We start from the raw sequence: 13,444 nt of genomic DNA, 5'->3' as shown, positions 1-13,444 counted from the left end.
TTGGAAAAAATTAGGTGTTTTTCCGGTCCTTAAAAACCTGCGTTTTTGGGTGACGCAGTGTCTGTTTGTCCTGTTCCAAAATGTGTTTGATAGCCCTTCAATGAGGCTAATTTCTATTTATATTTTCACCCTTGACGTGAAAATATTTCTGATGTTTTGCTAGGTGTTGACGTTACCACAGGTGTCCTCCAGAGACCTGTTTTTTGGTAAGATCAATCACCTTTTGCTTTCTTCTCGTCGTCAAATCGAGGAAAGTAAACCGGAACTGGTTACCAACCTCTTTATCTTTCCCGTTGATGTCCCGTAGACACGTTATCAACTCTATTTTTGCGTTTCTCAGGTTCTGAAACGACGGTTCTTCGGCCCGGAGAAAGGTCTATTGGAAAAAATTAGGTGTTTTTCCGGTCCTTAAAAACCTGCGTTTTTGGGTGACGCAGTGTCTGTTTGTCCTGTTCCAAAATGTGTTTGATAGCCCTTCAATGAGGCTAATTTCTATTTATATTTTCACCCTTGACGTGAAAATATTTCTGATGTTTTTCTAGGTGTTGACGTTACCACAGGTGTCCTCCAGAGACCTGTTTTTTGGTAAGATCAATCACCTTTTGCTTTTTTCTCGTCGTCAAATCGAGGAAAGTAAACCGGAACTGGTTACCAACCTCTTTATCTTTCCCGTTGATGTCCCGTAGACCCGTTATCAACTCTATTTTTGCGTTTCTTAGGTTCTGAAACGACGGTTCTTCGGCCCGGAGAAAGGTCTATTGGAAAAAATTAGGTGTTTTTCCGGTCCTTAAAAACCTGCGTTTTTGGGTGACGCAGTGTCTGTTTGTCCTGTTCCAAAATGTGTTTGATAGCCCTTCAATGAGGCTAATTTCTATTTATATTTTCCCCCTTGACGTGAAAATATTTCTGATGTTTTTCTAGGTGTTGACGTTACCACAGGTGTCCTCCAGAGACCTGTTTTTTGGTAAGATCAATCACCTTTTGCTTTTCTCGTCGTCAAATCGAGGAAAGTAAACCGGAACTGGTTACCAACCTCTTTATCTTTCCCGTTGATGTCCCGTAGACCCGTTATCAACTCTATTTTTGCGTTTCTCAGGTTCTGAAACGACGGTTCTTCGGCCCGGAGAAAGGTCTATTGGAAAAAAATTAGGTGTTTTTCTGGTCCTTAAAAACCTGCGTTTTTGGGTGACGCAGTGTCTGTTTGTCCTGTTCCAAAATGTGTTTGATAGCCCTTCAATGAGGCTAATTTCTATTTATATTTTCCCCCTTGACGTGAAAATATTTCTGATGTTTTTCTAGGTGTTGACGTTACCACAGGTGTCCTCCAGAGACCTGTTTTTGTCGTAAGATCAATCACCTTTTGCTTTTCTCGTCGTCAAATCGAGGAAAGTAAACCGGAACTGGTTACCAACCTCTTTATCTTTCCCGTTGATGTCCCGTAGACCCGTTATCAACTCTATTTTTGCGTTTCTCAGGTTCTGAAACGACGGTTCTTCGGCCCGGAGAAAGGTCTATTGGAAAAAATTAGGTGTTTTTCCGGTCCTTAAAAACCTGCGTTTTTGGGTGACGCAGTGTCTGTTTGTCCTGTTCCAAAATGTGTTTGATAGCCCTTCAATGAGGCTAATTTCTATTTATATTTTCCCCCTTGACGTGAAAATATTTCTGATGTTTTTCTAGGTGTTGACGTTACCACAGGTGTCCTCCAGAGACCTGTTTTTGGTAAGATCAAACACCTTTTGCTTTTCTCGTCGTCAAATCGAGGAAAGTAAACCGGAACTGGTTACCAACCTCTTTATCTTTCCCGTTGATGTCCCGTAGACCCGTTATCAACTCTATTTTTGCGTTTCTTAGGTTCTGAAACGACGGTTCTTCGGCCCGGAGAAAGGTCTATTGGAAAAAATTAGGTGTTTTTCCGGTCCTTAAAAACCTGCGTTTTTGGGTGACGCAGTGTCTGTTTGTCCTGTTCCAAAATGTGTTTGATAGCCCTTCAATGAGGCTAATTTCTATTTATATTTTCACCCTTGACGTGAAAATATTTCTGATGTTTTTCTAGGTGTTGACGTTACCACAGGTGTCCTCCAGAGACCTGTTTTTTGGTAAGATCAATCACCTTTTGCTTTTTCTCGTCGTCAAATCGAGGAAAGTAAACCGGAACTGGTTACCAACCTCTTTATCTTTCCCGTTGATGTCCCGTAGACACGTTATCAACTCTATTTTTGCGTTTCTCAGGTTCTGAAACGACGGTTCTTCGGCCCGGAGAAAGGTCTATTGGAAAAAAATTAGGTGTTTTTCCGGTCCTTAAAAACCTGCGTTTTTGGGTGACGCAGTCTCTGTTTGTCCTGTTCCAAAATGTGTTTGATAGCCCTTCAATGAGGCTAATTTCTATTTATATTTTCCCCCTTGACGTGAAAATATTTCTGATGTTTTTCTAGGTGTTGACGTTACCACAGGTGTCCTCCAGAGACCTGTTTTTTGGTAAGATCAATCACCTTTTGCTTTTTTCTCGTCGTCAAATCGAGGAAAGTAAACCGGAACTGGTTACCAACCTCTTTATCTTTCCCGTTGATGTCCCGTAGACACGTTATTACTTCTATTTTTGCGTTTCTTGGGTTCTGAAACGTCGGTTCTTTGGCACGGAGAAAAGTCTATTGGGAAAAATTGGTTGTTTTTCTAGTCCTTACAAACCTGCGTTTTTGAGTGACGCAGTGTCTGTTTGTCCTGTTCCAAATTGTGTTTGATAGCCCTTCAATGAGGCTAATTTCTATTTATATTTTCACCCTTGACCGTGAAAATATTTCTGATGTTTTTCTAGGTGTTGACGTTACCACAGGTGTCCTCCAGAGACCTGTTTTTTGGTAAGATCAATCACCTTTTGCTTTTTCTAGTCGTCAAATCGAGGAAAGTAAACCGGAACTGGTTACCAACCTCTTTATCGTTCCCGTTGTTGTCCCGGAGACACGTTATCAACTCTATTTTTGCGTTTCTTGGTCTCTGAAACGTCAGTTCTTTGGCACGGAGAAAAGTCTATTGGGTAAAAATGGTTGTATTCTAGTCCTTAAAAACCTGCGTTTTTGAGTGACGCAGTCTCAGTTTCTCCTGTTCTAAATTGTGTTTGATAGCCCTTCAATGAGGCTAATTTCTATTTATATTTTCACCCTTGACCGTGAAAATATTTCTGATGTTTTTCCAAGTGTTGATGTTACCACAGGTGTCCTCCAGAGACCTGTTTTTTGGTAAGATCAAACACCTTTTGCTTTTTTCTAGTATTAAAATCGAGGAAAGTAAACCGGAACTGGTTACCAACCTCTTTCTCTTTTTCGTTACTGTCCCGTAGACACGTTATTACTTCTATTTCTGCGTTTCTTGGGTTCTGAAACGTCGGTTCTTTGGCACGGAGAAAAGTCTATTGGGAAAAATTGGTTGTTTTCTAGTCCTTACAAACCTGCGTTTTTGAGTGACGCAGTCTCAGTTTCTCCTGTTTTAAATTGTGTTTGATAGCCCTTCAATGAGGCTAATTTCTATTTATATTTTCACCCTTTACCGTGAAAATATTTCTGATGTTTTTCCAAGTGTTGATGTTACCACAGGTGTCCTCCAGAGACCTGTTTTTTGGTAAGATCAAACACCTTTTGCTTTTTTCTCGTCGTCAAATCGAGGAAAGTAAACCGGAACTGGTTACCAACCTCTTTCTCTTTTTCGTTACTGTCCCGTAGACACGTTATTACTTCTATTTCTGCGTTTCTTGGGTTCTGAAACGTCGGTTCTTTGGCACGGAGAAAAGTCTATTGGGAAAAATTGGTTGTTTTCTAGTCCTTACAAACCTGCGTTTTTGAGTGACGCAGTCTCAGTTTCTCCTGTTTTAAATTGTGTTTGATAGCCCTTCAATGAGGCTAATTTCTATTTATATTTTCACTTTTACCGTGAAAATATTTCTGATGTTTTTCCAAGTGTTGATGTTACCACAGGTGTCCTCCAGAGACCTGTTTTTTGGTAAGATCAAACACCTTTTGCTTTTTTCTCGTCGTCAAATCGAGGAAAGTAAACCGGAACTGGTTACCAACCTCTTTCTCTTTTTCGTTACTGTACAGAAACTGTATCAATAATTTTTTTTTTTTTTTTTTTTTTTTTTTTTTTTTTTTTGACCGGTGCCCCAACCATCGCACAAAACGGTCTGTGACCATCTCCTGGCCTCCATTTCCGATAGCGACAAGAACAAAGAGAAAGAGAAAAGACAACCGAACCCGGCTCCCGTTAGGGGGGCCAAACAACTACCCCAGAAAAACAAAATTCCGCACCCGAGATCTTCAGCGGGCCATTGGTTCCCTATTAAAATTGGTGATGCTATGGAAAGGATCGATGCCGCCCTTCTGGGTCCTCACGACGGGTGCGTGAGGCGAGGCGGATCGCTATCTAAAAGAAGAAAAAGCCCCTCTATCCTAATGGGTGATCTCGTGCGGGACAAAACACCCCACTCTTACTTTTCCAGTTCTATTTTCCTTCTTGGATTGCGTTTCTATGTATTGTTTTCGCTTCTGTGGGGTGGTGGATTGCGTCATTCTTTGTTTGTTTGCCTCTATTTTTATTTTCTTCTTTCTTCTTGTCGCCCAGGGGTCCACCTTACCCCAGGGCCCCGCTCGCCGCTCCATCCCGGCCGCACGCCGCGTTGAACACGTGTGCGTTCCCACGCAGTACCGCCACCAGGGTGTCCGCGATGATGAAGTCATAGGCGTTCGTCACCGTCAGCCTATGATCCTGGTTCCCCAGGACGCGTCGCAGCCACTGCCGGCTCACTGGTAAGATCGACCCGTTCGTCTGGATGATGAACGGTTCGAAGTCCAAACCGTTTCCGATGGCCCAGTGTCGGTACTTTTGCCGCTTCTCCAGGAGTCTTGTTCTGGCTGCTCGAAACGGGTCCGCGTCTGCGAGGACCTCCGGTTCCACCGTGCCTGTGACCCTTCCTGGGTAAGTTACCGTGATGTCCGTGATGGCGTAGGTGTCGAGTCCCACCACGAGGATGTCCGGTCGTCGTCGGCTCACTTCCGTCAGACGCGGTTCCAGTCCACATTGGAACCCGCAGAGTCGCAGACCGTTTGCAAACGCCATGTTGATCATGTCATGGCGTATCGTGCGTGGCTGCTGGTGGAGCCGGCCGCACGTGTGGACGTGATGATTGGTCGCGTCCGCGCCGCACACGCAGTTCTGCCCTTCGGGGAGAACGCGTTGTAGCATCCGCTCCCGCAGGTAGACGACAAAGCTGCGGTCGTCCGCGCGCACCTGTGGGTCCGTCAGAGGCCTACCCGATCCTGTCGCTCTGTTGGCGATGAACACCTTGCGATCAGGCCCTTCCAGGGATGTGTAAAGGTCGCTTTGGCGTTGCATTTCCAACAGTTCGGTACGTTCTCGTTGCAGTCCTTTTTTGCCGAGACACTCGTGCGCGAGTTCGGCGACATCAGCTTGCCGTCTCAAACCGCACCCGCCCATCCGGATCGGCAGTGCTGCGATGTCGCGCGCGCGTTTGGTGATCGGCACCCCCGCGATGCACCCGAGCACCTCCGTCACACGATCGTCGAACCATTTCGCGCTCTCTCGCGTGTGTGCCGGCGCATGGGTGCGCAGCAAAAACGTCAGCCGAGGGAGGGCCGAGACGCTTAGGAGCCTCCATTGCGTGCTCTTGGAAAACGGGTATTCCACGATTGCCTTGAACAATCGGTCCGTTTCCTTGGCCTTGTTCTTCACAAAATCTGTGATGCGGGTGCTGGCGGGGTCCGCGGCCACCCCCGCGCCCAGCACGCGTGCAAATTCCAGTGGCTCCACGGGCAGTTTGGCTGACCCACTCGGATCAAGCACCTCGGTTTTGTCCGTGTTAATTTCGATTCCGAGGCGCTCCATTTCGCGAGTCGTCGCCGCCACCACATCGCCTAAGAGATCTGGTGGTGCGGCCACCGTGACGTCGTCCAAGTAGGCCGTGAAAGCCGCATTCGGAAAGCTGCGTTGTAGGCGTCTGAGCGCGGCCAGGGTCCCGATGGAGAAGAGGACCGGCCCTAGCACCATGCCTTGCCGCACCCCGCGGGTGGACTTCCAGGAGTGCACCATCTTTCCATTCTCATAGAACCCTACCATGCCAGGCGCTCCCAGGAGTAGGCGCGATACGGCCCACAGTGGTTTCCAAGTGGCGTCCCCGTATGTCGCCTTGAGGATGGCCGTGCGGCTTATGGCGTTATAGGCATTCCGCCCGTCTAACATCGCCACGCTTCCTTTGAACAAAAAATCCCGTCTGACTTTTTCGATGGCCAACTCGATGTTGTTGCCCACACCGAATTGTAAGTTCTTGAAGCGTTCCTTCAGCGCTGGCATCACCGCTTGGACTGCTAGGAGTGATATCGCCTTGGCCCAGACGCATTCCGCTCCTATTGGCCGGAACTTTTTATTCTTTTTTCTGAGGACCGTGAGGCTGGTGGCCCTCATCCTGTGCGCCACCTCCGGCGGCACGTTGCCATTCGCCATATCCGTCAGGACGGTTGTCAGTTCCGTCATCAGTTGCTTGTCCCGCGTTAGCGGGCACAGGAGTTCCCGGGTCCATCCGTCCAGGCCAGGCGCTACGGCTCTTGTGAGCTTCTGGTTTATCAGGCGCGACACATCTTTCGCGTCCAATGTGACCAGCGGTCCCGCCACCGGGGGTGTGGGGTATGTGCTGGGGTCCTCCTGCGGGTACAGTGCGTCCAGGCTCTTCACCATTTCGCGGGAGAACTCCACCGGCGGCGCATCTTCTGCCGTGAGAAGCGATGCTGCTCGGCCGGTCGCCTGAAGCATGCACATGGTTTCGATTCGTCGCACTTTGGCGCGAACGCGTCTGTTCTCGCCGTCGGTCGGCGCCGTGCTGCTCGCTTCTGCCTCCTCATTGGCTCCCGTGGTGGCCGTTGGCGTGGGCGGTTCCTCTTCGTCACCGATGTCTTCCGGTGGTGTGGCTTGCCTGTCGCGCGGGTCTTTCTGGATGGTCAGGTGCTGCCGTACCAGGTCGAAAATTTGCACCTGTTTGCGCCATCGTTCCTGGTTTTCCGATGCGGTGTACCCTAGAAAAACCGTGCGGCACACGTCCAGCCAGTTCGGCCATTCTCTTTTGTGCAACCACCTCCGTGTTGGAACACGTTGGTGGAGCCATTGATCGTAGAGAGGGTCCGAGTTCCGTTCTGAGGGCCAGTCGGTTGGTGCCGGGATTTCTCTCTGCGCGACCTGTTGCGCGTAACTCCCTCCGGTGGATGTCCGGAACTCCTCCCGCTCTGCGCCTAATCGCTCCTTGCGGCATGAATACTGGCCGCATCTGTTCAGATGCGCGGCGCGACCCTTGATGCTTGCCGGGAATATCTCCCCACAGGTTTCGCACCTCACCAATCCCTGTTCTCTCAAGGCGTCGCTGTTGATGTCAAAGAGTTCCTGTCGAGAGTGGACGCCGTGAATGTGCGACCGGAGGCCTTCTCCTCGGCGTTTTCCGGTGAAGGTTTGGTGGCAAAAACCCGCCAGGCAGCGCAGCGTTTCCGCTAGCGGTGTCGTCCCGTCGTGGCTGAAAATGACGGGGGTGTTGTCTCGCCTTCCCTGGGGTCCTACCTTGGGTCTGTCCGCTCTGATCTCTTGGGACCCTTGGCCACTGGCATGGCCCTCCCTCCTGGGGTTGGGGGTGTGGAGCTGTGAGGCGTTGGGTTCGGAATCCTCCACCTCTACCGCATGTTCTTGGGTGTCGAGAAACGGGTCGTATGGTGCCTGTGGCTCGCTCTCGGCGTCCGTGTGCGCGGTCTCCGCGTGTGTGTCTGCCGGTGTTTCCTGCTCCTCCGTGCCTCCCTGTGCGTCGCGCTCTCGTGGCCGCTTGCCTCGCCCACTTTCTTCATTGGCCAGCGGGTCGCCGAACTGGCCAAAACACATGCGGTTGCGGTGGTCCAACGGGGGTGCCTGTGGTTCTGGCGGTGGTGTGGGCTCTGCACTCTCCTCGTTTGTTGTGTCCCTTTCCTCGTCCTCCATTGTTGTCCCGTCTTCGCCTTCGGTTGTTTCCACACGCCGGTAGAAGCACAGTACCGCCATGGCCGGGTCGAGGCCGCCCGGGGCCCGTTTTCGCACCATGCCGTCGACCACATCCCATACGTTAGCCTCCGGTTTGATGGGGAGAAATGCTGCCACATGCCTGAGGTTTGTCCGAGCCACCACCCCCACCAGGATGTATTCGGCGCTGCCGTTTCCATGCGGGAGGTCGATGGTGCAGGGGATTTGTGCTGCGCCAACGGGTTGTGTTCCCCACCCGCGGATATCTATGGCCACTGCGTCGCCGAACGCCTGCGTCGTGATGGTCTTCACCTGGGTGGGCGGGTGCGGGACACCCTTTGCAGCGCCGTCGCAAACCGCTGTTGCATCCACCTCTTCGCCGTAGTACGTTGGCCGAAGGGAGGCCGAGGTGATCTCTACTGGGTCGTTCTTTTCCGGGTGGATCGTTATGATGCCCACGTCTGCGGGCAGTGTCTCTTCGTAGCTCCCTGCTGCCCCGCATGTTTGACAGCAGGCTGCTTTCACGTGGTTGCGCGCAAACAGCGCCGCTACGGCTGAGTCGTTGGCCCCTATGGCTTCCAGCGCCGTGGCCGGGCCCATGGGGAGGGGCAGATTCATTGCCGCCACGAGCTCTTCTGTGCTGGCCACGGATGGGTCGACGTATGGTCGCCGTAATATCGGAGCAAAACGGCCTTCTTCGGGAAAAAGGGAGAGTATTGCCACCGTCGCTGTGACGGCGCACGCCTTGTCTATGGGCCAAATTTTAGGTCCATACGGTCGCAGTTGGTACGGTGCGATCCATCCTAATTCCGGGTGGGATGCTTTGCAGTGGTCTGCTACTGCTCCCACGCGCGCGCTGGAGAAGGCACACACTCGGCAGTGATAGTTGTCACCTCCGTGGCGCATCGTTTCCCACCACACCGTGCGTTTGCGACACTCCGCTTTCAGCATCTGGAATTTCTCGTTCAGCGCTGTCTGTTCCAGCTCTTCGCGAGCGAGGAGATCTTCCATTGGGTTGCGTCCTCCTTTGCGTTTCCGCGTTGCTGGTGCCGCCGGCGTCCTCTTAGGGTGCGGTTTCGGCGGTTGTTCCTCGTTTCGTGGTGCCCATTTTACTGGGTTTTTCGATTGCGGGTGTCGTTGCCTTTCGGTCTCCGGTGGTCTCTGCCTGGCCGGCGGTGGTGGGCGGTACGGTTCTGGGCTTGTTTTCCGCTGTGGCTGCTCGGTTTTCGCGCGCGCCACTTGTGCCCATGTTGTGTGCGTCGGTGCCGGGGTCAACTTTGCCGCTCTCCTCGGTTGCAACTGCTGCTGCAGCGTCTTCGCTGTCACCGTCACCGCGCCTCGTGGCCACTCTGTTTGCGGAGGTTTCGGTTTGGCTGGGGGCACCTTCTTCTCCGGTGGTCGCCGCCCTGGGTCCCGGGTTCGGGTCTCCCCACGGCCCTGAATTTCTGCCAGCAAAGTTGACAACAATTGGGTGATCACCTCCTTCCCGAGTCCCCGGTTCGAACGCCGGGGGTGCTCGTATTTTTCGCGGGTAGAAAAATCCTTCTTCTCTCTATCGGCTTTTTGTCGGCCGCCGATGTCTTTTCTGGGGTGTGGAAATCCCGATGCTCTGTCCATATTTCCTGCGGTTGGACATCGTGCGTGCATCCACTGTGCCATTTGCGTCTTGTAAATGTTTTTCTGCAACAACAGGGGGGTGGTTGTCGAAGAAAAACCTTCTATTTTGACCGAAAAAGTGATCAATTTTTCCGGTCAAACAGCCCTTCGAAACGTTGTTTGGTGTAACACGCACTACAAATTTTTGTAAAAACCAATTGTAGTGTGTGTATCCACCAAGGTAACACTATTCGATCGTTAGTGGGTGCCGATTTTGAGACGAGTTTCTATAACTTTTCCGCACCTCGAACTCAGACAACCTGCTCTCACTAGTGGCGATTTTTTGCAACGATCGATCTTCTATAGCTTTTTTCTAGTATTAAAACCGAGGAAAGTAAACCGGAACTGGTTACCAACCTCTTTCTCTTTTTCGTTACTGTCCCGTAGACACGTTATTACTTCTATTTCTGCGTTTCTTGGGTTCTGAAACGTCGGTTCTTTGGCACGGAGAAAAGTCTATTGGGAAAAATTGGTTGTTTTCTAGTCCTTACAAACCTGCGTTTTTGAGTGACGCAGTCTCAGTTTCTCCTGTTTTAAATTGTGTTTGATAGCCCTTCCCTGAGGCTAATTTCTATTTATATTTTCACTTTTACCGTGAAAATATTTCTGATGTTTTTCCAAGTGTTGATGTTACCACAGGTGTCCTCCAGAGACCTGTTTTTTGGTAAGATCAAACACCTTTTGCTTTTTTCTAGTATTAAAATCGAGGAAAGTAAACCGGAACTGGTTACCAACCTCTTTCTCTTTTTCGTTACTGTCCCGTAGACCCGTTATCAACTCTATTTCTGCGTTTCTTGGGTTCTGAAACGTCGGTTCTTTGGCACGGAGAAAAGTCTATTGGGAAAAATTGGTTGTTTTCTAGTCCTTACAAACCTGCGTTTTTGAGTGACGCAGTCTCAGTTTCTCCTGTTTTAAATTGTGTTTGATAGCCCTTCCCTGAGGCTAATTTCTATTTATATTTTCACTTTTACCGTGAAAATATTTCTGATGTTTTTCCAAGTGTTGATGTTACCACAGGTGTCCTCCAGAGACCTGTTTTTTGGTAAGATCAAACACCTTTTGCTTTTTTCTAGTATTAAAATCGAGGAAAGTAAACCGGAACTGGTTACCAACCTCTTTCTCTTTTTCGTTACTGTCCCGTAGACACGTTATTACTTCTATTTTTGCGTTTCTTGGGTTCTGAAACGTCGGTTCTTCGGCACGGAGAAAGTCTTTTGGGAAAAAAAAATGGGTATTTTTCGGTTCTGCGAAAATGTACTTTTCAGGCGAAAAATTGACCAATTTTCGAAGTGTACTACTTCAAATGGCGTAGTTTTTTTACGGCAATCCAATATTTTGCTCAGATCGCTTTGGTAAGAGCACGTTCGTATCGAAATAACGTTCTCAAAGATTGATCCTAAAAAAAAAAAAAAAAACTTTTATTAATTATTTTTTTTTTTTTTTTAATTTTATTTTTTGCAGAGGTTCGTTTACAGTTCCCTCCTATTGCGATTTCGCGTATGCGCCCCCCGACGCAACGCACTATCACCAAAAAACTCCTAAGTCAATATAGTACAGAAACTGTATCAATAATAGCGTTAGTTAAAAACCGCTCCTCCGGGTCCGGGGGTGGGAGATGAGGGGTGACATGGGGATCTGGGGGTCATTGCCATTTTACGCCCCTCAAGCATGGGCCACATCAGAGGGTCGCAGCGCCCACACCCTCAGAGAAGGAAAAAAGAAAAAATCATCTGAGAGAGGGTACGGCACCCCGGGTTCCAGCGCCATCACTGATCGCCGTACTAACGAGGCCTGTGGCCGCTTAACTTCACAAATCGGACGGGATATGGTGCATTCGGCCAAGTATGGTCGTACCCGGTGCTCTGCGTTTGTGTGGCTCGCGTTCCGGCGTCGGTGGTGGTGGTGGTGGTGGTGGTGGTGGTGGTGGTGGTGGTGCTCTTCCCGCTGTCTCTTCTTCTTTTTGTCTGCGTGTTTGCGCGATGGCGGTCGAAAAAAAAAAGATCGCGAACGTTAGGGCAAAAATGACCAAAACCCACAGAACGATGCCAGCAACGGCAGCAATAACGAAAAAAGCGCTGCCACGGCAACGGCGAAAGTGATATGGAACGAAAAAAAAAAATAACGCGGACGCTGGTGTAAAAATGCACAAAACCTGTGAGAATAACACCGGTGATGGCGATAAAAGGGAAATAAGCAGCTCAAGGGCGACGACGACTTCTAAATGCAAAAGTCAAAAAATAAAAAACCGGACCCCTGGACACGAAGGTGCGTGTGCGTGTGTGTGTGTGTGTTGTGCCGCCTCCCGTTCTTCTTCTGCTTCGCCCTCCTCTGTTGTGTGTGAAAGAAAAAAGTAAAAAAAAAGGAGGGCCCGAAGACCCTCCACCCAAAATTTGCCAGAAGACCCCGGTGGCAGGAGCTCGCGCCCCGCACAGGAAGTTCCTGGAAGCTTCGCATACCAATATAGTACAGAAACTGTATCAATAATTTTTTTTTTTTTTTTTTTTTTTTTTTTTTTTTTTTTTAATTTTTTGACCGGTGCCCCAACCATCGCACAAAACGGTCTGTGACCATCTCCTGGCCTCCATTTCCGATAGCGACAAGAACAAAGAGAAAGAGAAAAGACAACCGAACCCGGCCCCCGTTAGGGGGGCCAAACAACTACCCCAGAAAAACAAAATTCCGCACCCGAGATCTTCAGCGGGCCATTGGTTCCCTATTAAAATTGGTGATGCTATGGAAAGGATCGATGCCGCCCTTCTGGGTCCTCACGACGGGTGCGTGAGGCGAGGCGGATCGCTATCTAAAAGAAGAAAAAGCCCCTCTATCCTAATGGGTGATCTCGTGCGGGACAAAACACCCCACTCTTACTTTTCCAGTTCTATTTTCCTTCTTGGATTGCGTTTCTATGTATTGTTTTCGCTTCTGTGGGGTGGTGGATTGCGTCATTCTTTGTTTGTTTGCCTCTATTTTTATTTTCTTCTTTCTTCTTGTCGCCCAGGGGTCCACCTTACCCCAGGGCCCCGCTCGCCGCTCCATCCCGGCCGCACGCCGCGTTGAACACGTGTGCGTTCCCACGCAGTACCGCCACCAGGGTGTCCGCGATGATGAAGTCATAGGCGTTCGTCACCGTCAGCCTATGATCCTGGTTCCCCAGGACGCGTCGCAGCCACTGCCGGCTCACTGGTAAGATCGACCCGTTCGTCTGGATGATGAACGGTTCGAAGTCCAAACCGTTTCCGATGGCCCAGTGTCGGTACTTTTGCCGCTTCTCCAGGAGTCTTGTTCTGGCTGCTCGAAACGGGTCCGCGTCTGCGAGGACCTCCGGTTCCACCGTGCCTGTGACCCTTCCTGGGTAAGTTACCGTGATGTCCGTGATGGCGTAGGTGTCGAGTCCCACCACGAGGATGTCCGGTCGTCGTCGGCTCACTTCCGTCAGACGCGGTTCCAGTCCACATTGGAACCCGCAGAGTCGCAGACCGTTTGCAAACGCCATGTTGATCATGTCATGGCGTATCGTGCGTGGCTGCTGGTGGAGCCGGCCGCACGTGTGGACGTGATGATTGGTCGCGTCCGCGCCGCACACGCAGTTCTGCCCTTCGGGGAGAACGCGTTGTAGCATCCGCCCCGCAGGTAGACGACAAAGCTGCGGTCGTCCGCGCGCACCTGTGGGTCCGTCAGAGGCCTACCCGATCCTGTCGCTCTGTTGGCGATGAACACCTTGCGATCAGGCCCTTCCAGGGATGTGTAAAGGTCGCTTTGG

The 13,444-nt window shown here is 50.3% G+C and overlaps 3 protein-coding genes across 3 annotated transcripts in view, besides 2 other annotated features; all 3 read right to left on the bottom strand.

The window, feature by feature from the left end:
* Positions 1-4,617: 4,617 nt before the first annotated feature.
* Positions 4,618-9,687, bottom strand: LSM04_005105 (Reverse transcriptase domain; the record flags this gene model as incomplete). Its single annotated transcript, XM_067333479.1, has 1 exon — positions 4,618-9,687. One exon carries the CDS (start codon positions 9,685-9,687, stop codon positions 4,618-4,620), a length of 5,070 nt encoding a protein of 1,689 aa, XP_067188965.1.
* Positions 9,688-11,311: 1,624 nt separating this feature from the next.
* Positions 11,312-11,577: a sequence feature (Protein overlapping with rRNA (LSM04_009245, KAH9586571.1) was converted to a misc_feature.).
* Positions 11,578-11,722: 145 nt separating this feature from the next.
* Positions 11,723-11,783: a sequence feature (Protein overlapping with rRNA (LSM04_009245, KAH9586571.1) was converted to a misc_feature.).
* Positions 11,784-12,691: 908 nt separating this feature from the next.
* Positions 12,692-13,177, bottom strand: LSM04_006533 (uncharacterized protein; the record flags this gene model as incomplete). The annotated part of the gene is made up of 1 exon (XM_067333252.1): positions 12,692-13,177. One exon carries the CDS (start codon positions 13,175-13,177, stop codon positions 12,692-12,694), a length of 486 nt encoding a protein of 161 aa, XP_067188967.1.
* A 5-nt stretch (positions 13,178-13,182) lies between these two features.
* LSM04_009721 (uncharacterized protein) overlaps positions 13,183-13,444 on the bottom strand; it is a gene marked incomplete at both ends in the record, with an annotated part of 270 nt that continues 8 nt past the window's right edge. Inside the window, one exon of the mRNA XM_067333137.1 lies at positions 13,183-13,444. This exon is cut by the window's right edge and continues 8 nt beyond it. Within this exon, the coding sequence (XP_067188970.1) occupies positions 13,183-13,444 (262 nt within the window).

Source organism: Trypanosoma melophagium (assembly GCF_022059095.1).
Source record: "Trypanosoma melophagium isolate St. Kilda chromosome Unknown ctg33segment3, whole genome shotgun sequence".
In the NCBI taxonomy this organism is placed as follows: domain Eukaryota; phylum Euglenozoa; class Kinetoplastea; order Trypanosomatida; family Trypanosomatidae; genus Trypanosoma; species Trypanosoma melophagium.
Note: the sequence above shows the minus strand (reverse complement) of the source record. Positions and strands in the feature narration are given on the sequence as shown.